Genomic DNA, 23,608 nt, shown 5'->3' with positions numbered 1-23,608 from the left:
GAATTTATTGGCACACTTTCTAAGGATGTTTGTAGTTGGCCTTTGTTAACCTAAAGCTTTGTGTTTTCATATTTCCAGAAAAGTATCCTCTTGTTAAATGCACTTCAAAGATGTTTTCAGCTTTTTTCTCTTCAACATCACTGTAAGCCTATTTATTCCTATAGCTATATCTAGAGCTTGTGTTGGATTTGAACATCTTTTTAATTTGGAAATGGATCCTTTGCATTGAGGGGATGTGTTTCGTCTTGTCTATCCAGCATTGAAAAATTCTGAGAAATTTTACCGATTAAAACCTACAATACATGTAAGATCATAACTACTATGTATTATCTATAGTTTAAAATGCTTTCAAATATATGAAAATATCAATTTGATATTGAGATACTCCACCTTGGGAGTTGGAATTGCCATCCATGGGTTCAGAAGGGAATGGAGGGTCCGTGACGAAAAGTGACTTGTCCAATAAACTGCAGGACCGCAGCTTGAATTCTCACTCATTTATTCCATCTATTTGCCTTCTCTGTGATACATATACAGAAACTGCTTTGCAGACTGTTTCTATAGAAAAGCCTATAGTTTCAGAGAAAGGCTCCATTATTCATGATCTTTGATTTGAATCAAGCACTCAGTGATCCCTGGTAACCATTAAATTTCTCTTTTCATTTTTCTCTTCCTCTACAGCAGCTACTTTATACCTTTCCAATCTCCAAATAAGCTCTCTTTCCACATCCCTTAGCAGATAATTTTGCTTCCTTGTTCAAAAAGAAAATAGAAGACCTCAGACAGGAACTTCCTTGGCTTTCCTCCACCAATTTGCCAGCTTCTACCTAATATTTTCCTTTCTCTCCCTCTCGTTACAAGGGAAGGGGTGTCCTCCTCCTGACTTCACGGAGACCTTGTCTCGACCTGGCCCCTGAGGACCGGCTTAGACATTTGAGCTGTACATTCCCATATTATCTTGTGCCTGACAGCACTCATCACACTGCTTTACTTTTCAGTATCACTACTAAATTCTCAGGTCCTTGACTTGCAAGTCTCATTTGTTTATCATTGTATTTCCAAGAGCACAATACCTGCGAGAGTGGGCAGTCAACAGTTTTTGAATGAACAAACAAATCATCTATCAGGTACTCACAAACACACTGTTGTAAACCCAGGGCAGCTCATGATAGGCATGTAAGCAAAAGGTGCAAATAAGAGAAGAAACCACTTGTGCTGAGGGTCAACAAAAGCGTCTTTCAAAAAGAGATAAGCAGTTATGAGGAGTTATAGTTTCAGTGATTGACAGAAAAAGACAATTTCAATCAGGAAGAATAGTGTAACACAGGAGGAAAAGCTTGGGTATGTTGGTACTTAGTAAGCAAGTAGCCTAATTCAGCTGAGATGGAGGGCGATAAATAGGAAAGCTGGACTGATTTTGAGGAGAGCTTTCAAAACCAGGTATGTCCCAAATGGCTGTGCTTACAACACAGGCCACAAAACAGACTATATGGTAACGATTCAGAAGATAACTGAGATTTCACCATTCAGTAAATTAAATGATGCCTTTAGAAAATTGGTTCATTCGGTACAGGTCTTAAAACCTTCTTATAAATTAGTGAATTCTATCATGTTTTACAATCAACACGAGAGACTTGTAAAATTTGTTTCATCATCTCCTATATTTTATTCAATTCATAAAACTCTTTAAAAAATAAACTCAAAAGATATTTGAATATTAGTTCTAATTTTTATTTTTATTTCTTTAAAGTTTACTTATTCATTTTGAGAGAGAGAGCACAAAGGGCAGAGAGAGAGGGAGAGAGAGGGAGGGAGAGGGAGACAGAGGATCCCAAGCAGGCTCTGAGCCTCCAGTACAGAGCCATGCATGGGGCTTGAACCCATGAACCGTGAGATCATGACCTGAACCAAAATCAAGAGTCCGATGCTTAACTGAATGAGCATTTTTAAAGTAAGTATTTTTTAAGTAAAGTAAGAATTTTTAAAGTAAGTTTCTAACTTAAAGAATTCACTCCTTAATACTATATGTAAGTTTCAAGTTCACCACTGATCCCTAGGGCCTTAATTACAAAGTAAATTCTCAAAAAATACTTGTTGAATGATAAGGAGGGAAAGATAGAAGAAGAGAAAAACAGGTTTAAAAGAAGTCTGAACAGGGGTGCCTGGGTGGCTCAGTTAAGCATCCGACTTTGGCTCAGGTCATGATCTCATGGTTCGTGAGATCAAGCCCCATGTCAGGCTGCAGCGCGAAGCCTGCTTGGGATTCTTAGTCTCTCTTCTCTTTCTGCCCCTCCCCCACTTGCAGTTTCTCTCTATCAAAATAAATAAACTTAAAAAAAGGTTTTTAAATAAATAAGTAAAAAATAAAAGAAGTCTGAACAACAAGAAAACTAAAAAATGAAGGAAGAAGGAAAATACAGAAGTCATGTGTAAACCTGAGGATAATCACAGAAGATTAGGTTTGGATGAAATAAATCCTAATATGCTAAGTTCACCCTAAAATATGCACAAACAGGAGACTCTTTTCCTACAATGGCCAAAAGCATCTCAAAGCAATATAGCTGTAATCTTTCTATTTGGGGCCTCTAATGCCAGGAAGGCTCTTTAGTGGAAAGGCCAAATTGGACCATATGCTAAAGTTTAAGGAAGGGGTGCTTTTCTAAGAAGGTATCCATGGTTTCAAAAGAGAAAATAAATACAGTGAAGAGAGCATTATATCAGTTTTCCTGACTGGCAGTCCTACTTCATGACTAGATTATAAATGGTAGATAATGATCCTAAAGCAAAAAAAAAATGGTCAGTTTAGATTGGTTTTGCTGACCCAGGTTTTCAAGTTACAGGTGTATTTGCAAAGATCAGCACCACTTTTCTTGCTGGAACAGATGTTGGAAACTTCTGAGTAAGACACTCCTTCTTAAGGAGCTATGATATTTAGGAATTCTACAGTTGAGAGATATTTTCCCACAATGCATTTAAACCTTGACCTATTATAGTTTATCTTTTATCCCTAAGGAAGAATTCTATTTTGTTGTCTAATTATAGACCATTTGCAGAAGATATATTTGCTATAAGAATGCGTGGATGAAGAAAATATATTTTAGACTTAAAAACTCTATGAATCAAGTTTGTTTCTTCCATAAAAAAATAAGTGGCAGTTTTCTGTTCCTCAAAGGAAAGTTATAAAATACTACACTTTAAAGGTGAAGGTGTTAAAAATAATAACCCTAGGAGCACACTCCCTTTGTCTCTCAGCAGAATTGTAAGTTAACCAAAGTCTTCCCTCATTTATATCACTTCTTCATATGGCCATGAAAACACCTTCAAATCACTGTCCTCTGTGCATGAGTCAAGTCTCTATTTAAATGGCAGCTTCTCAATCAGGCCTATCCAACCACCCAACTTAATCTGAAACCTGCCAACTGCCCTTTCCCCAGGCAGCCCTCATCTTCCTAACCCTGCTCCGTTTTTTCCTTTCTCCATATGTTACATCATTTTCTCATTTTCAGGTTCATAGTCTTGTCTTCTCTCAGTTAAAATGTAAGCTCCATGAGGGTAGACAGAGATCTTTATCCGTATTGTTCACTGACATGTCTCGAGTAACAAGAACAGGAAGTGGCACATATTGGGTGAACAATAAATGTTTGTTGAATTAAATCTTCATTGAATAAGGCAGACTAAGCAAATTACTGGTTCTTCATGCAATCCAATCTGCTGTCAATGTAAATACTGCTCAGTTACCGTCCCTGGTGGGCAGCCACATCTACTGGCTAGACCACTTCCCAGTGACACAGGATATCATCCTTTATGAGCTAATTTCATCTGGGCAAATAACCACAAGCCATTTGGAGGAAAGACTTAAAAACAGGGTTTAAAAAAGTTGAGAAAAAAGTTTTCACTTAAAAAATGCATGTGACCAATTCAAAAGCATCTGGAGGAATAAGTACATCTATATATTTATTATATACCATTAATGAGCTGAGAGGGAAGATGGCTGCATAATTTATCAAATAAATAAAATTGATAAATATGATCTAATATACATTTTATATCATTTTCCTTTAAGGAGAAATGTGGGGGGAAAAGGAGAAATATAGTCAAAATTATATATTTGAAGTATTTAAATAAAAGATTGGTTCAAAACTTGTAAAACTGTAGCAGCAAGAGAGTATGGAACAAAGTAAGCCAAAAGAAGTTTAGATCTCATCCCATGTTCAAGACTATGATATGCTACTTCAGTTTACCTCCGTAGTTCAGTTTAGGTCTAATAAAAGTGATTTCTGGTGGAGGAGTTCTATGATATCTACCTACACTAGATTTTATAATTATGGCTCTTCTATTTTACCTGCTTTTGCAGAAATATTGTCCCAGGATGCTCTTATTTTCCCAAACAATGAATAACATTTTAAAGACTCTACTCTTCTTTTTTTTTTTTTTACATGTCTCATATATACCACCTTTTTTCTCACTCTTCATAAATATACACACATATACACAGTATATATTTTCACATTTATAGTGAAATAATACTGAAAGAAACAACCATTGGAGGGATAAAATTGAAACCTAAGCTAAACTTAGGAAGAATTTAACAGTCCAGGAAATTCTTTAAGCAACTGTTACCCAGTCAGCACAGGTGGTCTTGTCTGCCAGCAACACTAAAAGCAAGGATAATTTGCAGTGAGTCTCCAAATGGTGATTTTTCTTAAGAACATATGTGTGGGAAATAAAACATTTTCTTTGATATAGAACACAGAGATGCAAGTAAATGTCAGATGCCTGGATAGAGATGACTCCAAAATGCAAGTCCTAGCCTTAGCTTGGTTCCTAGATAGTTCAGTTTTATTTACTTTTAACTCATTTGGTTAGAAATATAGCATTTACACATGAAGTGGATGTTCAATAAATGTTTACGCAAAGATCTCTATTCTGCAAATCTCATCAAGTTACTTGGCTTCAAAATTCTAATTTTACTCCCAAATATAAATGATATTGTGTAATGAAAATGTATTAAATATTTATTTAGCGCAAAAATGTTCCAGGAACTATTTCAGGCCTTGGGAAAGCAATAGTGAGGAAAATTCACATGTGGTCCCTTCCTTCAGTCAAATACACAAGCATAAAACCACAAACTGTGACGTGCTATAAGGGGAGCTACAAGGAGTATAAATGTGGGGTATCCTGGAAAGCTCTCCTGAGAATGTGACTTTGAACCAAAATCTGAAAGTTGAATAAAAACTAATTAGGCTAAAAATACAAGACAGGGTGTGAGAGATTGAGGGGAAATTATTCCAGCAAATGTCCATGAAGCATCTTATGGAAAATCAAAAGTTCCATAAATGTTTATGTAATGGTGAGTGTTTATGATTTGAATAAAAAGAAAATTATGATATACTATCCAATGACAGGTCCTATGCAACACTTCTTTTTAAAAATATAAATGAGCAGCCAACTCTTTCCACTTATAAATGAATATAAATGTGGCATATCTAACAGTTTCCTCCTTCTTATGTAAGATGTATAACTGGAATCACTGAAGGGGTGTGATAACATCTCTCTTAAATGTCCATTTCCAGTAAACCTAAATTACTGTAGTTTTTGTTTCTCTTCCTTGTATATAGTAGACTCCCAAAATCAGTGATTGCTGAGTTAAAATTTTCCATGGAGGAATTTAATATCATATAAAAAATAACCACGACAATAATGTAAAGATGATAATAAGAACAGCTATCGTTCCTTATAACAGCTTATTTTATTTTTAAGTAACTGTCATGTAAGGAGGTTATCATAATTTCATTTATGAGAGAAATGAGACCCAAAAAGTTAAGTAAATTTTTCAAGGTCGCACTACTAGAAGTGGTAGAGTGAATTTGCAGACCCAGCTTCGTGTGATTCCTACACTCCTGCCCTTGTTACCTTACTTGTAGTTATGCTAAACTCCTGACAAAGAACTGCTTCAAAACTCACTTGTGGTTCAGAAAAACTTCGGAGTCATTTTCAGATATGAAAGGTTTGCATAAGGTTTTCTTTCTTCTCTCCTTTCCTAACTACTCTCCTGCCCTCTTTCCTTCCTTCTCAAAATAGGATTTAATTTAAGTTTTTTGGTTTTAATCCGTGGGATGCCTAGTAAACTTTCAAATATGAAACTTTGAAATATTTGCTTTTCTCGTACTTGAGCACTACAAGGACATCAACTGTATACATTTTAAGCCCTTGTATTATCAAGTCCACAAAATTTGAGCAAAGTTAGTAAAGCAAGGCATAATTAGTGCATTTCACTAATTCTAAAATCTCATCAATTATAAGAGACAGAGAAGCTTCCAGTTGAACAGGACACAATGCTAAGAAGTCATTGTTAATAGGAGATATTCCTGTTTTAGAAATGTTAAAATGTGAGGAAATGTGGACCTTAGAATTGATGAAGGGGCTCTTGGGTGGCTCAGTTGGTTAAGCATCCGACTTCAGCTCAGGTCATGATCTGACCTGTGGGTCAGTGTGGGTTCCAGCCCTGCATCAGGCTCTGTGCTGACAGTTCAGAGCCTGGAGCCTGCTTCGGATTCTGTGTCTCCCTCTCTCTCTGCCCTTCCCCCACTCACACTGTTTCTCTCTGTCTCTCAAAAATAAATAAACATTGAAAAAAAATTAAAAAAAAAAAAAGAATTGATGAAAACGGTAGCAAGAGGCACTAAAATATTTCCTCTCCAGTGCAGCCCCTCATGAGTGCCCAGCGCTCTATGTCTAATGAGACTGGTCTTGGCTCCTACGTTATGGATGTTGCACACTAAATCACCAGGCATGGAAAGTCATAAAACCCACAGCCACTGAAAATTAAATCAAGGCATGATATTCTCTTTTTTATTCTTATTTCTCCTGAAGGTATTCTCCATTTACTAAAAAAGATTCATGTGAATAATTTAGTGACTAAGAAAATAAGCTTGGTGCAGTTAGCTTCTAAACTATAACTTAAAATAGAATTCTAACAACCTTTGCCCTGACAAATGTGACTCTTTCTGTACGTCTGCTATAACACCATTCTAAAAAGGGACAAGATTCTGTTCTTCAGCTGCCAAACTTTTTCATAGCACTATATCAACAGTGACCACAATCATCAAGGGATAAAATTCAGTTTCTAAAGTAACTTTATACATTAAAGTATTTTAAATGTTATATTCATAATTCTACTTCTATTTGAGTATATGCATTTTATTTTTCCAAGTTTTTATGTTAATACCTTTTTAAATACTGCATTAAAGCAGACAACTTCAGATTATAATGCTCATATTAAAAATAGATTCAGACTCTTGAAGCTTTCCTGTCAGAATGAAGTGAAATAACTTCTAATTTAAGTTATAAGCATTCTTTAAGTTTTTTAAAGGACACAATATTATGTTGTAATCAATTTCATTTCAGAGCATGTTTTTCAGTAAAGCTAGCTAAATTTGGGCTATATGTAAAAATGTGTAGTCTCACAATCTTCATGTGTTTTTTAAGCAAATAATACACTTCAGATTTCTTTTATTAAAAGTATAATATAAATGAAACCACTTTGGGTTAGATTGTGTTAGATTGTTCACAAGAATTTCTAACAATATATAGGATGTGTGATAAGTTCATGATAATCCACACTGAATGCACCATAGAGTGGAAAAGTAGACACTAGCAGTCTTCTAGATCTATAGGACATCACAGCCAGACTTCTCCCTCTTGGGAATAAACACCCAAGATCATAATATAAGGCACAGCAGAGACCTAAGTCATTTCCTGGATCCTAACCCTGTGTCCCACCATTTGGTTACCATCTATTATACTTTGGAGAAGATAGTCGATTTTTATTGGTTCTGGACATATCTTTATTATGATCAAGATTTCTTCCTACTTGTTTCACTGTTCTGCTCTTTATAATGAAATATAACCCCTCATTAATATGTGATGGAATATACTGATATGTGTATTCATTAGTATGTGCTAAAATACATCTATAATCTCTCAAATGATTTTTTTTCCTTTACCCACAAAGTCTGATCAGACTGTAGTCATTCAAAGGTACAAAATAAAATCAGATAGCCAAAATAAGATAAAACCCTTACTTCATTAAGTGACATGTTTATCAAGAGACTCAAAGTGCTACCAAGGAACTTAATAATTAAGATGTACTGTACAAAAAATATTATTAATTTAGAGGCTTAAAATATCTAGATATCAACCACCACTCTATAGTTTGGTTTATCTTTGTCTTTTAAATATCTATCTAACCCTGAGAGTGCGTTTATTCAACTAGTAACTTTACTGAATGCCCAGCCTATGGATTTTGGATAGCCTTTGCCTTCAAGAGTATGAAGCAGTAGCTTAAAGTCACAAGGCTGCAAGAAAAGAGGTTAAGACGGACATTTCACGGTAACTCACAAGTTTACAGGAGGAGCAAGAAATCCACTGCTAAACTGACTGCCAGCAAGAAAAAGGAATGCTATTTTATATGTTTAATTAAATAAAACCTCAACAAGCTCATTTATAGCCAGATGTAGTAAAAGAACTTGGAATCTGAAATCTCGAATTCCAGCAGCATTGCTCCTTAGCTCTGACTTTAATAGCCTCAGAACCTGTACAGCTTCTACATCTATAAACTTGAATAACACCTATTTCACAAGTTGCTATCTTCCTGAAAGAAGGGTAACACACAGACATAATACTATAGTGAGACAGAATTGTTTTTCCTCTGATGCTTAAATTGCAGTGTAAACTCTGCCAAAATGTTAATTCATGCCGGCAAGACTGAAAAGTCAAATGCATGACCAAGCAATCCCTCCCGCAAATGATGCATAGGAAGTCCAGCCCTGATGTAATGTGTTAGTGTTGGGTCTAATCTGACAGTCTTTTCCTTTTTTGTTAACTCCATTTGTCAGTTTTTTGACATCCATTCCTTTTTCTTTGCAATCACTTCTTCATATCTACTGAATCTATGAGAATATGAATAATCGTTAAAGAAAAAGAATTTAGGGGCACCTTGGTGGCTCAGGTGGTTGAGCATCCGACTCTTGATTTCAGCTCAGGTCATGATCCCAGGCTCATGGGATCAAGCCCCACATCAGGCTCCATGCTCAGCATGCTTAAGATTCATTCTCTCTCTCCCTCTCCCTCTCTCTCTCTCTACCTCTCTCCCTCTCTCTCTCTCTCCCCTTCTGCCCTTCTCCTCCACTCGCACTGTTTCTAAAATTAAAAAAAAAAAAAGAAAAAAGAATTTAAATAGTATTTAATAACAGAACAAGCTTCTTCATTAAGTCATAACTAAGGTAAAACTTCCTGAAACCTAAACTCCACAGAACAAAGTTGTACCCATCAGAGTTTTTTCCACACTGCACCAAAATTAGCTGGGTACTTGGAAATTTTCTGTAAGTCCTAGACAAGAGTAATTGTCTTGTCTTCCCTCATATCCCTAAAGTTCACCTCAGTTCCTAGCACAGAGTATTAGGGGATTATAAATCAAGTGAAATTTAAAGACTTGGATAAAAGCTTATCTGCACTATATTAATTCAGCAAGAAATTACTTTGACTATTATATCCATTTACAATTTTAAAAATATACACATATTTCAGATTTCTAGTCACAGATGTAGTAAAAGCTTCTGTCATCTGGTTTATAGGTGAAATTACTAAATGCGATGTATAATTAAATCTACACACTTGTCTAAAATGTAAAAATTTCCTATTTTGAAGAAAATGCAAAATTAAGTATAATCTTCAATCCTTTTACACTGAAACCTGTGTCTACCTCCATTTTTAAAATACAGCATCAAAAATAAAATCACAAGTTACTAAACAAAAGATAACCAATTACTTTCATAGTTAATTACACTGAATGTGGCAATGGGTTTCACTTGAAAAACATACAAAAATTAAAATTTATGGTAAGGAACATGAAATCTTAAACAACAATGATATATATGCTCTTGGAAATAGCATACATCTCCAAAGCAAATGCTCACAGGGAACATTCTCTGATCATAACTGCTTGGATTAGGTTTATTTTTATCGGCCGTTGCTAACACAGTGGCATGCTTTAAAAGGTTCTGTCAAATAGAAGCAACTAAAAAAAAAAAAAACTGTATTATATCCTTTTGATAGATGCCAAATCAAGACATCTTTAGAGATATCCTTTTTTTAAATTGCAGCAATGATGGCAATTGTTACTCAGATAAGGAGTAAAACCTTAAAGTTTACTATACCTAAAAATAGTAAATAAAATATTGTTCATATGGAGAATAAAAGTATTCATATAACCCACTTACCTTTAAGAAAGATACTTTAAATTTTATTTACTTGATTATAGATTATAAATATCAAATTTCAGCATGTTCCTCATTTTCTATTATTAACTATAATCGCTTATTTAGTTTTTGGTTTCTGGCTCAAGCAGTTAAATATATAATAGTATCACTTATAGATACATGGAACAATGAACTGGTTTAGGGTTAGAGATCAGAAATCCACCATTGAACATATTAAGCTTGAGGTTTCTATGAGGTACCTAAGGAGAGATTTCAGAAAAGTATTTGGGTATGTGAATAAGTAGGAATGACTGAGTGAGACAGTAACAGCACAGTGACTGGAGTTAAGGACCTGGCTGTCTGACTGCCTGGGTTGGAATCCTACCTCTGTGACTTAGTAGCCATTGGCCTTAATGAGTTACCTGACTGTGCCTCATTTTCCTTGTATCTAAAGTGGGATAATAAATAGGTTGATGTGAAGAACAAATAAATGAACATACATTAAAAAAAAAACAAAACCCTTAGAGGAGTGCCTGCATGGCTCAGTCAGTTGAGTGTCAGATTTTGCCTCAGGTCATGATCTCAGGGTTCATGAGTTTAAGCCCCGCATCAGGCTTCGTGCGGACAGCTTGGAGCCTGGAGCCTGCTTCAGATTCTGTGTCTCCTTATTTCTCTGCCCCTCCCCTGCTCACACTCTGTCTCTCTCTCTCTCTCTCAAAAATAAATAAACATTAAAAAGTTAAAAAAAAAAAAAAAACCTTATAGGGGCACCTGGGTGGCTCAGTCACTTAAGCCTCTGACTTTGGCTCAGGTCAGGATCTGACAATTCGTGTGTTCAAGCCCCACATCAGGCTCTGTGCTGACAGCTCAGAGTCTGCAGCCTGCTTCAGATTCTGTGTATCCCCCTCTCTCTGCCTCTTCTCTGCTCACATTCTGTCTCTGTAAAAAATGAATGTTAAAAAATTTAAAAATTAATATAAATTTTTTAAAAACCCCTATAATTTTACTCATTAGTACTCTGTAAGATTGACTACTATTATTCCCTTAAGTAATATAGAGCAGCTGTTACAGATGATATTTGGTCTTTGGAAGGAAAAGAAGCCTAAAGAGAGAAGAGAAGATCCCAAGTCCATGCCTTGGTGAACCGCAATATTACATCAGGAAAAAAAAACACAGGGAACTAAAATGTTTCCTGCCTGTGAGGAAGAAAAAAATACACCAGTAAGGTGTCATGGAAACCACAAAGTGAGAGTCTGTCAAGGAGCCCTAAATCCTACTTCACCCAGCTCATCACTAGTGGAGCAGGGATGGTTCCTTAATGCTAGTGGCTCGCCTCATTCAGGTGAAGTTAATCCCCAAAGAGGAAGACAATTTTTTTGAGAACACAACCTTTAGGAACTTCTTCCTGGTGTTTTAATATCCCTTTAATATTTCTTATTTTTTTTTTAACTCTAAGCCTATTTCAACATATAAAAGTAAGTGTAGTTCTTTAAATGGAGAATGTCTTCATTCAACCCAGGAGACACTGCTATGTAAGAGACAGTAATCCTTTCTAAATATAGTATATTCATTAAATATCTTACAATTTTATTTGTCAATACATATATACATATATATATATATATATATATATATGTCAGTACATATATATATGTATACACACACACACAGTGTATTCAGAGTAATCCTGTTTTTAAAGGTCTAAAGAAAAGGAAGAGCTTCTGTAGAGAGAACTGCAATAGAAAACACAGTACTGTCAAAATACATTTACTTAGTGTGCAGAGTCTCTAGCAACATGAAAAGAATAAAGTGTGTTATTTTCTCAAGCAGAGCTTCTCCCTAAGTCAGATTCCAAAAATAAGCCACCACTCTAAACTCATCCATTTATTACTTTGGGAAGCACAAGACTAAAATGCAGCATAAATTTTCACCAAAGGAAGGAAAACCTCATGCTGGTGAGGAAATAGTATTTGGTCAGATCAAACAATTTTGGAAAATAGAAAGCACACACATTTGGTCTGTGTGAGAAATGTGTATATGATGGGACGCCTGGGTGGCTCAATCAGTTAAGTATCCGACTTCAGCTCAGGTCACAATCTCACGGTTCATGAGTTTAAGCCCCACATCAGGCTCTCTGTTGGCAACGCAGAGCCTTCTTTGGGTCCCCCGTCTCCCTCTCTCTCTGCCCCTCCCCTGCTTTTGCTTTCTCTCTTCCAAAATAAAATAAAAACTTTTAAAAAAAGAAAAAGAAATGTGTATACGTATTGGGGGTGGGGCTTGAACTAAGATTTGAAAGCTTTTCTCAACTAAATACTACATTTCATTTTCAGGAACCTCTTACTGAATAATTTCATTGTTAATACTAAATGGTGATAAGAAGGTGGTTACAGATTCTGGTGTTGGGTATGAACAGCTGTTGAGTTTTGTTCTGTTTCGTGGGAGTTTGGCCTGGGGCACCTGGATCATGGGGAGGAGCAAGGAGGAGAGGTTTTTACTAGTGTGTAGCTGAAAACTGTGCAAATTCATTGCTGTGGACAAAGTGCACAGAAGCTAATACTGCCCAGGGGCAGAAATCCCACGTAGCACACACACTGATACATTACAAAACTGCTGCACAAGCCTCTTTCAAGCTCCAAGTGTTACCTTCTTATTATGAACAGATTACTGCAAAATGATTCAGGTGGCATAGGAATGAGTGAGGTAGAGAGTGTACATCCAGAGCAATCCTTCCTCCCCTGCTCCCCGGCCGCTCCCTGCCGGGAGATGTGTCAAGGGTTTGATTTGACATTCTTTAAAGCACACTCATGTTACTGTATTTCCCTCAATTTTAGGATTCACATTTAAAAATTGTAAATCCCTGGGATCTTACATATTTTAAAATTGATACATACAGTTGACAACAGTGGTTATCTTGCTAATATATCATGCCACACAGCTGTTGGAAAGAATAAGGCAGCAGCTCTGTAGGTAGCAACATGGTAGGAGTGCCAGATATTTTGTTAATGTTTATTTTACTTATTTTGAGAGAGAGAGAGAAGGGCAGAGAGGGAGGGAGAGAGAGAAAATCCCAAGCAGTCTTTGCATTGTAAGTACAAAACTGGATGCGGGGCTCAAACACACAAACCGTGAGATCATGACTTGAGCTGAAATCAAGAGTCGAACATTTAACAGACTAAGCCAACCAGGTGCCCCCCAGACACTTTAATTGAAAAAAGAAATGTGAAAAAGAGTCTCTATGCTATACGACCATTTATATATTTATTTTTTTAAAGGATGTGTACTTACATGCTGGTATATGCATTTTTCATTTCTAGAAGGAATCATAAAGAATAGGTAAAGGTCATCTGTAAGGGGGAGGATAGAATAGTAGGAAGAGACCTTTTTTCACTGTAGACCCCTTTCATATAAGTTTATATTTTACTTATTTAAAATTAATTGATTCATTAAAAAGCAAAACAATACTATGTATTACCATGGACCCATGAGCATGAAGTCTATATATAAAGTCACATATAGGAAGGATAGATACAAATTCATTATAGCATCTGCCCCTAAAGGGGAGGGAGGAGAGGAATGGCCTGATAAAGGAAATACCCTATATAGCTAGGAAGATTTAATTCCCATAAAATTATTTTAAGAAAATATCACAAAATATTAATATTTGTTAATGATGGGAAGTAGGTATGTGAGTGTGATATTATTCACTAGTCCTCTTTTAATTTAAATTTGTTCAAAGTATAAAAAGTGAAATTAAAAATACATCTCACAGTTACTACTACAGAGCCATCAGAACTTCCTAAAATTAAAAAGACGACTACGGCAAACAGAGAGGCTCTCTGATACAATGTTAGAAAGACTGTAGAGCGGTACACCCATTTTGGAAAATGGTTTGGTGGTTTCTTTTTCCTTTTTTTTTTTTTTAAGTTTATTTATTTATTTTGAGAGAGAGAGAGAGAGAGAGAGGAAGAGAGAATGCACAAGGGAGGAGCGAAGAGAGAGGGAGAGAGAATCCCAAGCAGGCTCCGTGCCATCAGTGTGGAGCCTGACTTGGGGATTGAACTCACAAACTGTGAAATCATGACCTGAGCCGAAACCAAGAGTCAGATGCTCAACTGACTGAGCCACCCAGGTGCCCCTGGCAGTTTCTTATAAAATAAATAAACATGTACCTCATGAGCCAGCAAACTACTCATAGGTATTAATCCAAGAGAAATGAATATATGTCCACAGAAAGACTTGTACAAGAATATTCATGGAATCTTTATTCACAACAGCCAAACACTGGAAACAGCCCAGATGTTCATCATAAAAGACTAGCTAAACAAACCGGTATGCCCATACAGTAAAATACTATTCAGCACTAAAAAAAAGAACACAATACTAACACAGGCAATAGCATGTTTATGGTGCTCTAAAACATTAAGCTGCTGGCAGAAGCCTAACACAGAAGAGTGCATACCCTAGAAGTCTGTTCACATGAGCACCTAGAAGAGACAAAACAAATCTATGGTGGAAAAAAAATCAGAACGATGCTTGCCAAGGAAGAAAGGTTGTTAGGGGAGGCTGGTGGAAAGGGCAGGAGACACTTCTAAGAATGACAGTAATGTTTTTCATCTTCAGAGGAGTTTGAGTTGCACAGATATATCCATTTGTCAAAATTCAGTGAATCGTATTTAAGATATGTGCATTTTACTGTAAATCAATTTTACCTCAAAAGGAAAAACAATCTGTAAGAAAATATTGAACTCTTATTAATGCCATGAATGCTGGAGTATTTAGGGGGAAGTGTACTAGTTAATGTCTGCAATTTACTCTGAAATGCATTTAAAAAAGGCAGATTGATGGACAGATGACTCAAACAGTGACAAAGCAAGAATAGTTAAATATTAATGGTGGAATCTAGGTGGCAGATATATAGGTGTTCACCATAAAGTTCTTTCAAATTTTCTGTATGCTTGAAAATTTTCATAATGAAATGTGAAAATAGCTAAAAAATTATTTCTAGCTATTATTTGAAACACATATCATATTTAAACATGGATCTCTTTGTCATTACATATTGGTCTACCTTATCCTTATTAAGCATAGAGATTCAAAGAGAACTTTATAGCCATTATATTAAATTTCTGGGTCCATCATATAAGAGGCCACACTTAAAATAAGTATAGTAAATACTGAATGTACTTCTTGATTTACAAATATGAGACCATAGTGCATGTAATATTGGCTTCCAGGAATAGCCCCTTCTATGCTCCACTCTAAACCAGTTCACTCCACTCCCAAAGAGAGGGCAGCCTTCTGCCATACTACAAGGAGAATGAGTGGACATCTCAAAGGGCATGAAAGCCAGTGTCCACACGGACGCGTTCTCTCTTCTGTTTCCTCCATCCCTGAGGTGATGTAAAGCAGACCCCTCTTCCCCTTCCCATCATGCTGCCCATACCAGCTGGCATGGCCAGACCACAAAAGGGGACAAATCTGTTCTCCTGTGCAGATGGTCTGCCTTTTGCTCAGATGCTGTTAGGTGTTCACTAGATCAGCCAAGCTCAAAGAACCATTAAAGGGAAGCTGAGGGTTCAGTTGGGAAGAGAATCTGGGTGCAGCAAAAGGAATCCAGGGTTCAATGTAGCTGACTGGACTAGTGCAATAGGGTTATGGCCAAAGCTCCAGCCAGAATTAAAGCTTTTCCTAACCTATTTTACTAGCTCTACTATAGTACCTTATGTCTCTGTGTATATGTGGGTATCCACCATTCAGGACATGAAAAGAAAGAATCACAGCAGTGTGGGGGGATGTCTTAATCACAACATCCATTAACTCCATCCTAATATCAGAAATTTAAAATAAACACCCAAATGAATTATATATTGGCTACATCTTTCCAACTCAAGACATACGCTTTCTAATCATACCGACTTTTTAAGTAGGAGTTTATGAACAGCTTGGCCCCATGACTATTAAAGCAGCTTAATAAGACCATGAACCTTGGGCTCTGTTAACTTCCTTCACCAGAACACCTAGATGCTGGGGCTTCGAACTAGGCTATAAGGGCCACATGAGAAGTCTGAGTATATGACATTCCATATTTTCTGAGTATTCACATTGTTACAACAGAGCCAAAAGTGATCCAGTCCATTAGTGTTTGGTACACAGGTTGCCAAAAAAGATAGCTTGTCAGATTTTTGTCTTCCTAGTGAATTGAATAGTTATTCTATTGAATATTCATCTATTTAGATGTTTTTGCATTATATAAATATTCTCCAATTTTCTGTTTATAATACAGAATAAGAAAACAATGATGAAAGAAGGATTTTGAATTGGTAAATTGTTGAATTGCTTTTTTTTTTTTAAGATTTTATTTTAAGGAATCTCTACACCCAACATGGGGCTTGAACTCACAATCCCAGGATCAAGAGTCACATGTTCCACCGACTGAGCCAGCCAGGCATTCCTTGAATTACTATTTTCATCATTCTTACCTCATTTGAAGGAACTGTGGCAAAAGGTTTGATGACAGCAGCTAATGGAATCTGAGCTTGCTTGGCCATATCTGACGTGCATGGGAAACAGTAAGTTGTGCAACGAATGTATCGAGGACTAGCATTGCCTGAAAAGGTCAAAGGAACACACTTAAAATTTGCAGAGAAAAAAAATCTGCCCTATAATGTTTAAATATTTATCAAGGTAATTCTAGATAACACATTGCCTTATTTATATAACTTTCTTCATGATTTCTAAAAAAAAGTAGTATTATGCAATTCTACAATCTATGCTCATATTTATATTTATTGAATGTCTACTAAGTTTTAGACATTGTCTAATTGCTCCCTTGTAGAGCTTATGTTCTTACAGAAGATACAGACAATAACTATAAAACCCAGTAAATGAGTAAATTACATAGGTCATTAGAAAATGATAAATGCTATGAAAAAAGCATATCTGGTTAAGGTGAACTTTGGTGGGAGGCAGACTGCAACTTTAAATAGTTATAGAGTAGGCCTTATTTAAAAGGTAACATTTGAGTAAAGACTCCAAGGAAGCAAGGGATTTACCCAAGGAGGTGCCTGGGGGCAGGGCTTGTCTGGCCTGATGGAAGATGAGTATCAGGGAGGCCTGTGTGGCCGGCATGGAGCATGTGTTGGGCACAGCAGCTGTTAAGGAGTTCAGAGAAGTAACAAAATTTGTACAGAAACCAGGGGAGGAATGGTGGTGGTAGGGACCAGCCTGATAGCAGTAGAGGTACTAACAAATGGCCAGAATCTGCACACATTTTAAAAGTCCACTGATTGTTGATAGGAGTGATGTCTGAGGTGTGTGTGAAGATGGGAGGTGAGATAGAAAGAGATCAGGAATGACTCCAAAGTTTTTGGGTTGAGGAACCAGAAGCATGAAGTTGCACCAACTGACAGAAGAAAAGCAGGAAGGGAAGGAGTGTGTTAATGGGTATGCAGGTGGAGATCAGGGATCTGGCTTTGGACATGTCCACTTTGGGAACTCTATTAAGCAATCCCACAGTGAAGCTGAGTAAACAACTAGATATGTGAGTCTGGGCACTGGGATGAAGATATACACTTGGGAGTTTTCAGCATATAGATGGTATTTGAAGCCATGAAACTAGGTTAAACCACCAAGGGAATAAGTGTGGCCAGAGAAGAGAGGATGGCCAAGAACTAAGCCCTGGGTCCTCTAACATAAAGAAGCCAGAGAAAAAGGAGAAACCAGCTAAAGGATTGAGAAGGATAAAAACAAGCACTAACCGGATGTCCCAGAGGTGAAGAAAGCACATCAAGGAAAAGCATGATTATCTGTTCATGGTGGTGCTGCTGGATCAATAAAACCACTGGATTTACTTGTCATTTGAAATGACGTGGATGGAGCTACAGAGTATTATGCCAAGCAAAATAAGTCAGAAAGAGAAAGACAAATACCATACGATTTCACCCAAATGTGGAATTTTTTTTTAATGTTTATTTACTTTTGAGGCAGAGAGAGATAGGGTGCAAACAGGGGAGGGAGGGGGAGAGAGGGAGACACAGAATCTGAAGCAGGCTCCAGGCTCTGAGCTGTCAGCACAGAGCCCGACACGGGGCTCAAACCCATGAACAGCACAGAGCCCGACACAGGGCTCAAACCCATGAACGCAAGATCATGACTTGAGCCGAAGTCAGATGCTCAACCGACTGAGCCACCCAGGAGCCCCCCTAAATGTGGAATTTAAGAAACAAAACAAATGAGCAAAGGGAAAAAAAAAGAGAAAGAGGAAAACCAAGAAACAGACTCTTAACTACAGAGAACGAGCTGATGGTTACCAGAGGGGAGGTAGTTGTGGGGATGGGTGAAATAGGTGATGGGCATTCAAGGAGGGCACTCGTTGTGATGAGCACTAAGTAACCCATAGAATTGTTGAATCACTATATTGTACACCTGAAACTAATATAACACTGTATGTTAACTAACTGGAATTTAAATATAAACTTAAAAAAAAAAAAGACCACTGGATTTAACAACATGGAAGTTGCTAGAGATCCAGAAGAGAGTTTTGGCAGAATGAGGGTGGGGTGGGAAACCTGCCTATAGTGAGCTTGAGAGACTCCTAACTTTTAAGGAGAGGAATTGGCAATAATCCTTCCAAGTTTTGTTGTGTAGGGTAGGAAAGAAAAGAAGGGTAGCTATAACGGAAACAGGTCATGAAAACATTTTTATTATTTAAGAGGGGAGAGTGTAACACAATGGGATAATCGTGTAAAAAGAGAGATACTGATGGCATAAGAGAAAGAAGGGAGACTTATTGCAGCAATATACTGGAGTACTGCACAGCAAGAGAGGCTGGCTTCTGACTGGAGCACAGATCATTCCTTTTCAGCCAAAACCAGAAAGGCAGAGCACAAGTGCACATTTCAGCAGGGGCTGATATGATGGTGAAAATTCATGGAAGGGTACTCATGATTGTGCAGTTCTCTCACAAAGGAGGTCGTATGAGCAGGTAAAAGGTTGGGAGAGGAGGAGTTGCAGGTTTCAGGAAGGAGTGTGAAACAGGAGAGTGGAAAAGTGAAAGGACTTGGCAAGTACAGTGTTCTGGGAAGCGCATGGTCCTGAGTTTGCATGGTTGACTGGGTACTGTGGCAGGGCTGGGAGCCTTTCCCTGGCCAGGTTTTGTGGCACAGGTAGGCCTGGAATGAGTGGAAGGTTGGACATAAAAAAGCTGAGTTTCTTCTATTTAGCTTTAAACTATTATTGCCAAATTTTACTTTTTAGGACTAGCTAGAAATCTGGATTTTACATAAAATATTCTGATATTACATAATGGCAATGACTTCAAATAGAAATAAGACAAAATACTGTGCATGACAAATTAACATGACTGCAGGCTGAATCCAGCTGTTGTTGGTACCATGTTTCTGTTGTCTCTCAGATTCTCTGCAGGAGAGCCCAAAACAGGACTCATAATTATGACAGTAATTGCCAGTATATTAAGCATCATTCTAGGATGGTTACATGTGAACCATTTTAGTCTCACAACTGCCCTATGAGATTGATACCTGTAGGACCCCATTTTACAGAGGAGAAAACTAAGGCATCAGGATGTTAAGTAACTTGCCAAAGATTAAGGAGTCAGTAAATGACAAAAGTGGTATTAGAACCTATCACAACTCTTTACTATATCCCAAGTAGGTTGGGATATAGTTATGAAGGCCTTGAACTCTGAATGAAGAATTAAGATCAATCCTTCTGCCCACAGGCAAAGATGGGACCTTTTCTTTTTTTTTTTTTTTTTTTTTTTTTTTTTTTTTAGCTCGGGTAAGGTAATACTTGAAAAAAAAAAAAAACTAAACTAGCCAGGCAGCTTCTGGAGGCAGGAAACCATTGGAGACAGGTGGGCTGGTCATTACTGTTAAGAGTCCAGATAAATACCAACATGGAGTAAAACCAGAGTTTCGGCAACAGAAATAAAATAAAAAGAAATATTAGCAATAAATGTAAATATGCTCAAGCCCAAACCCTATTATTTTACACATTTCACATAACTCAAACCAAAAAAAAAAAAAACAAAAACCAACTTAGAGAAGATCTTCCTCATCACATGATTTTACAGACTGTGAAATAAAGATATTTGAAAATTTTCAAGTATATTTTAATTTTTCATTGTACTCAATTTTTACTAGCCAAAATTACCACTAACATATTGAAATTGAGTATTTGTTCTTTGAAAGGTTTAGTTCTTGAAGGTGCAATATGCACACAAACGAGCTCCTAACAGTGACTAAACAAACTTTTGTTTCAGGAAGATAATGTGCACAAAGATAATTTTGAAAAAAGCCACTGAGCATTTGTGTTCATAAATTGGTATGCAAAAGTGGGGCATGAAAGATATGGCTAGAGTAGATAATTTTGCAAGTTCAGTAATTAAGATTCAAAACTCTTTGAGATGCTTAATAAAGAGCATTATGGGATAATCTGACTGGAAAACATTCAACAGATTAATCATTCAATAAATATTTATGAAGCTAAGCCCCCTGCTACAGGCTTAGGGACAGAGCTAATGAAGCCTTTGGTTTCAAAGTCTGGTAGGAGACAGCTTTCTGCAGTGGCAGTATTGTAGCCAAAGAGGTTTATCCGTGATGCGATTATTGCTAATTCAAAGTCTGGTAGGAGAGAGTGATAACAAAAACAGGTAACTGTAATACAGCATAGTAAGTATCATAGAAGAGCAAATTCATTAAGAAGTGGCCCAGGGAGGCAACGAGCCACCATGTGGATCAGAGGTGACTATACAAAGTATGTGGTACCTGAACAGGGTCTCATAGGATAGGCAGAAGCACAGAATCAAGGGACAAGTTGGGTCTTACATTCGATACTGTAGCCAAAGAAACATTATCTACATTTTTTGTAGGCAAACAGTGTTTTTTAAGTAGATGCTTTTCTTTATAGGTGCCACTCCTAAACAGTTGTGGAGTTTTGGCAAGTCGCTTAAGCTCCTTGGCCCTTAGTGCCCTCACACCTGTAAAGTGGAAGAGCTGAGCAAATGGAGGCCAAGGTTCCTTCTGCCTCTATATCCTACGTGTGTCTGTGACTTTCTGCACATGTCTGAGATTTGGGCTCCATCCCGAAAAATGCACGAGTAAGTATCGGCTAATAAACCAGGCCGGACAAAGGGTCGTCACAGCAAAGGGATGTGGCTGGGCCAACTTCAGGGCTCCAAGGCAGGCAGCTGTGTCTCCCCACCATGTGCGGGGCTACAAGAGACATGATGAAGACCTGCACCTTGCCACCTCACCAGTCCTTGCTTCTCTTCTTAGCCTTCCTCGTACTCTTCCTTACGTCTTCCTTATGTCTGTATGATCTCAATTCCATGTCTCGAGATACACCCCAAATAATTGAAAACAGGGACTCAAACACATACATGTACACCAATGTTCACAGCAGACATATGGCTGCTATGGCTATTCACAATAGCAAAATGTCCAACAACAGATGAACGGATAAACATAATGTATTTACATAAAAGTGAATATTATTCAGCCTTAAAAAAGAATGAAATTCTGATACATTCTATACCATGGATGAAAATATTATGCCAAGTGAAATTAGCCAGACACAAAAGGATAAACATTGTATGATTCCACTTACACGAGGTACCTAGAAGAGGCAAACTCATAGAGACAGTAAATAAAATAAAGGAGACCAGGGGCTGCAGGGAATATAGGAACGGGGAGTTATTGTTTAACGGGTATAGAGTTTCAGTGTAGGATGATAAAAACACGTTCTGGAAATAAATAAATAATGATGTCATCAGGCTGTGTTTTAACTTGCCACAAGCGGTAGAAAAATAATATATTCCTGGAAAGAACAAACCTGTACAAGGGCAGATATATTAAACTGGCGGTACACACAGAGGACATCTAGGTAGGGATAGAGCTCAGCCTTTACTCATCCCAATTCAAAATTGGAAAAACAGAGCACCCATGTTAAAGAACCTGCTGAAAAAAAAAATATCACTGGGGCTAGAATCAGGTATGCTGATTTCTCATGTTCAATCCCCTACTGCTCTACTCATGCTATCTTTGCCATGTTTCTAAGGTAGTAAACAAATTAAGCCAAGGTACAGCATGTACTATTTTAAGCTCATAACTTAAAATAATTTTCTTAAATTAGTACATTGAACTATATCTCACCAGACACTCTTTAGACTTCTGTAAGCAGAAAATAGAATTAAGTTGATAATACATTCTCAGAACTTGAGCAATTGATGGCAAAATTGGTCCCCATTATCAGCTATAAAGAGGTTCCCTGTCAATGATAGGATTACTGAAGGGTGTCAGTGTATCTGCTTTTTTAAAATGGTGAAAAATTTTGGGGCACCTGGCTGGCTCAATTGGTTAAACGTCTGGCCTCGGCTCAGGTCACAGTCTCATGGTCAGTGAGTTCGAGTCCCACATCCAGTTTTTTAAAATGGTGAAAACTTCTGGGGCGCCTGGCTGGCTCAGTTGGTTGAGCATCCAACTTTGGCTCAGGTCAAGATCTCATGGTCAGTGAGCTTGAGCCCCGCATGGGGCTCTGTGCTGACAGCTCAGAGCCTGAAGCCTGCTTCAGATTCTAGGTCTCCCCCTCTCTCTGCCCCTCCCCAGCTCATGCTCTGTTTCTGTCTCTCAAAAAATAAACAAACGCTAAAAACTTTTTTTTTAATGGTGAAAAATTTTTAAACCTCAATGAAAAACATTTTTGAAAATAAATACCTTGGTCTTGTATCACACAATCTGTAGTGACCAGGGGAGGGACTTGGCCTCTGGTATTGGTGGCATAAACTTGTCCTCCTCTGGTGGCTCTGTCATTCTCGATCACTTGAATCTGATATAAGATATCAAGAGCAAGTTAGTTAAGACTCTTCCAAACATTCCCTCTCTCTCCCTCCTTTCCATTAGTCACACACATACAAATAAGTATTTTCTAAATCCTTTCAGTTCATTTCAGATCAAATTCTCACTGAGAGCCTACCAGGCCTTCAGATCCACCTTTGTTTACTTTCATAATTTTAGAGCAGTAGCTGCTAAATTCTGTTCTGTGATACTCTGAGCTCTGACTTTTCAGAGAACTTTTACTCAATTTGGTCACTGGGACCTTAGATAAGCATTAATATATATAAATATATATATTCTGGTAGAAAAGGAAATTGAAAATAGTTTATAAAGAAAATAACTTTTGTAGTTAAAGGAAATATACAAGGCTAAAATCATTAAAGGCAGAATAAATGATTTACAATATAACCTAAAACACCTTTTTACTTTAAGTTCCTCTTGATCCTCAATTTGCCATTCAAGTTCTTCCACCCCCACCTTGAGACTGTAAAAAAC

General features: G+C 37.2%; 1 protein-coding gene across 7 annotated transcripts in view; it reads right to left on the bottom strand.

Annotated features, from left to right (window-relative positions):
- SEC24D (SEC24 homolog D, COPII coat complex component) overlaps positions 1–23,608 on the bottom strand; it is a 108,082-nt gene that overhangs the window by 51,120 nt on the left and 33,354 nt on the right. For all 7 annotated transcript variants that reach the window (XM_042983994.1, XM_042983991.1, XM_042983990.1 and 4 more), the window contains exons 7-8: positions 22,994–23,105; positions 16,739–16,866 (exon numbers count right to left, since the gene is read on the bottom strand). In XM_042983994.1, the coding sequence (XP_042839928.1) occupies positions 16,739–16,866; positions 22,994–23,105 (240 nt within the window). The remainder of the gene's footprint in view (positions 1–16,738; positions 16,867–22,993; positions 23,106–23,608) is intronic.

This window comes from Panthera tigris, chromosome B1, assembly GCF_018350195.1.
Source record: "Panthera tigris isolate Pti1 chromosome B1, P.tigris_Pti1_mat1.1, whole genome shotgun sequence".
NCBI classification, from domain to species: Eukaryota; Metazoa; Chordata; class Mammalia; order Carnivora; family Felidae; genus Panthera; species Panthera tigris.
This window is presented reverse-complemented; position numbering and strand designations above follow the sequence as displayed.